At 43.2% G+C, this 1752-nt stretch overlaps 1 protein-coding gene across 2 annotated transcripts in view; it reads right to left on the bottom strand.

Moving 5' to 3' along the window:
- CDC7 (cell division cycle 7) overlaps nucleotides 1-1297 on the bottom strand; it is a 34046-nt gene extending 32749 nt beyond the window's left edge. The window contains exons 1-2 of one of the 2 annotated variants that reach the window (XM_006898959.1): nucleotides 1249-1297; nucleotides 509-652 (exon numbers count right to left, since the gene is read on the bottom strand). In XM_006898959.1, coding sequence (XP_006899021.1) covers nucleotides 509-629 — 121 coding nt within the window. In that variant the 5' untranslated portion in view covers nucleotides 630-652; nucleotides 1249-1297. Of the gene's footprint in view, nucleotides 1-508; nucleotides 686-1248 lie in introns of those variants that run through there. The other variant, XM_006898960.1, reaches the window with a different exon arrangement.
- Between the last annotated feature and the right edge of the window lie 455 nt (nucleotides 1298-1752).

The raw sequence follows: 1752 nt of genomic DNA, 5'->3' as shown, positions 1-1752 counted from the left end.
TCCCTCATTGGTACACAATCTCCCCGCACCTCCCCAAACCCCACCCCCTACCCCAAAATATAATCCACTCTGCAACCCTCGTTGCGTACTCCTACTATAAAAATAATGCCCTAAAATATAATACTTTTAGACTATTCTCTCCCCCATAGACTTCAATGCCGTAAACATATTTCATCCACACTGTATTTTTGAACCAGTAGATCTTTTAAGGGAGGTGACAGTCCACTGATCTGGCTAAGAGTCTGATGGATTCAAACCATCAACCTCATGATTAGCATACCTAGCAGGTTCATTTGTGTAACAAGGCTACAGACCACAATTCTCTTTCTAAACTGTAATACAACCTTAAATTAAGATCATATAAAACCTTACCAATATGTAAGATGTTCCTATGAAAATGCACAACTCACTTGAAAGCTTCAAGAATTTTTTTTTCTGTTTTCTTAAAAGAACTGACAATTTATAACTTAAAAGTATCTAAAAAAAATCTTTGGAATAAAACACATACCTGGAAGTTTACAATTCTGCTCATTTTTTTTTAACGAGCTATCACCCTGGGGCCGGTCACACTGGAGAGAACAAGCCTTTGGCTCATCCATCTGAATCCCCAAGGATGCTTCTTCCATCATAAAACAAAGATGTAGAGTGTCAGCTCAGGGGTCATGTCAACAAGGGGAGCAAAGCATCTGTTGATAATCAGAATGCTGGAAAAAAATGTTACGTTTAAATCACTCACTGAAGCAAGCACTAAAGAATGCTACTGTTCCCAAAGGAGAAAACATTTTTTAAACACACCATATGCCCAAATGCCGGGAAACTGTGAGCCATTTCTAATGATCCCATTTCTTTTTTACCTTCATTTTACAGAACATTTGTGAGTGGGAGGGGAGCGAAGAACGGGTTGACTTGAAAATACTGAAGGAGGAAATGGACCACTGAGAGAACAAGGAGTTCGGAGAGGGACGCGCGCGAGTTGGCACAAAACGAATATGGTCACGAGTCACGAACGCGGGAGGGTTGGAAATGAATGGACAACATCCGAGCCGCGAGCTGAGAAGCAGAACTTCTCAGACCCGAGATGACACAGGAAGCTTAGTGCGCAGGCGTGCTATTTCCCGCCGTAGGTCAGCGGGATCAGAGGGCACTGGGTGAGGGGTTACTGCCCTGGGACAAGAATGGCTTCACGAATTCGGAATTCATTCCTAGTCCTTAAAAATCCTGCGCCAGAAGAAACCATCCGCCACTCACGGTTTAAAGGAGTACGACTTCTTCCTTTCCCAGCAGCCTGGACCGCCAGTTCCAAAAATTACCTACTTGGCGAGCGAGCCTAAACGCGCCTGCGCAACACTTCCCGCCGCACAGTTTAAAATTGCTCATGCGCACTTTAAAAAGTCCTCTGCGCATGCGCGGTTCTTGAAGCTTGCTTCTAAGAATGCGTTTCATTAGCAACTCAAAGGCGGGCGGTTCTGATCTGCTCTGCAGGAAAAAGATGGAGGAATCTCCTTCCATTTGATGTACTGCCTCTGAAAGCTTGCTGAAGAGTCAGCTAGGAGTCTGTTCCAACAATGAATGAAATCCGTTCTACCACCTAATTCATTTCTAAGACTTTGATCTTCTGCAGTGAGTGCTTCAAGTTGTTTTTTCTTTCAGGTAGTACAGTTGTGTCACCTGTGTAATGGAGGTTGTTGATGATTCAAGTTAAGAAGAGTTGAAGCATTTACTAAAGATCAAAGACTACAGACTTCAATATGA

Source organism: Elephantulus edwardii, unplaced genomic scaffold (assembly GCF_000299155.1).
Source record: "Elephantulus edwardii isolate Elephantulus edwardi_28Jun2011 unplaced genomic scaffold, EleEdw1.0 scaffold00242, whole genome shotgun sequence".
NCBI lineage: Eukaryota > Metazoa > Chordata > Mammalia > Macroscelidea > Macroscelididae > Elephantulus > Elephantulus edwardii.
This window is presented reverse-complemented; position numbering and strand designations above follow the sequence as displayed.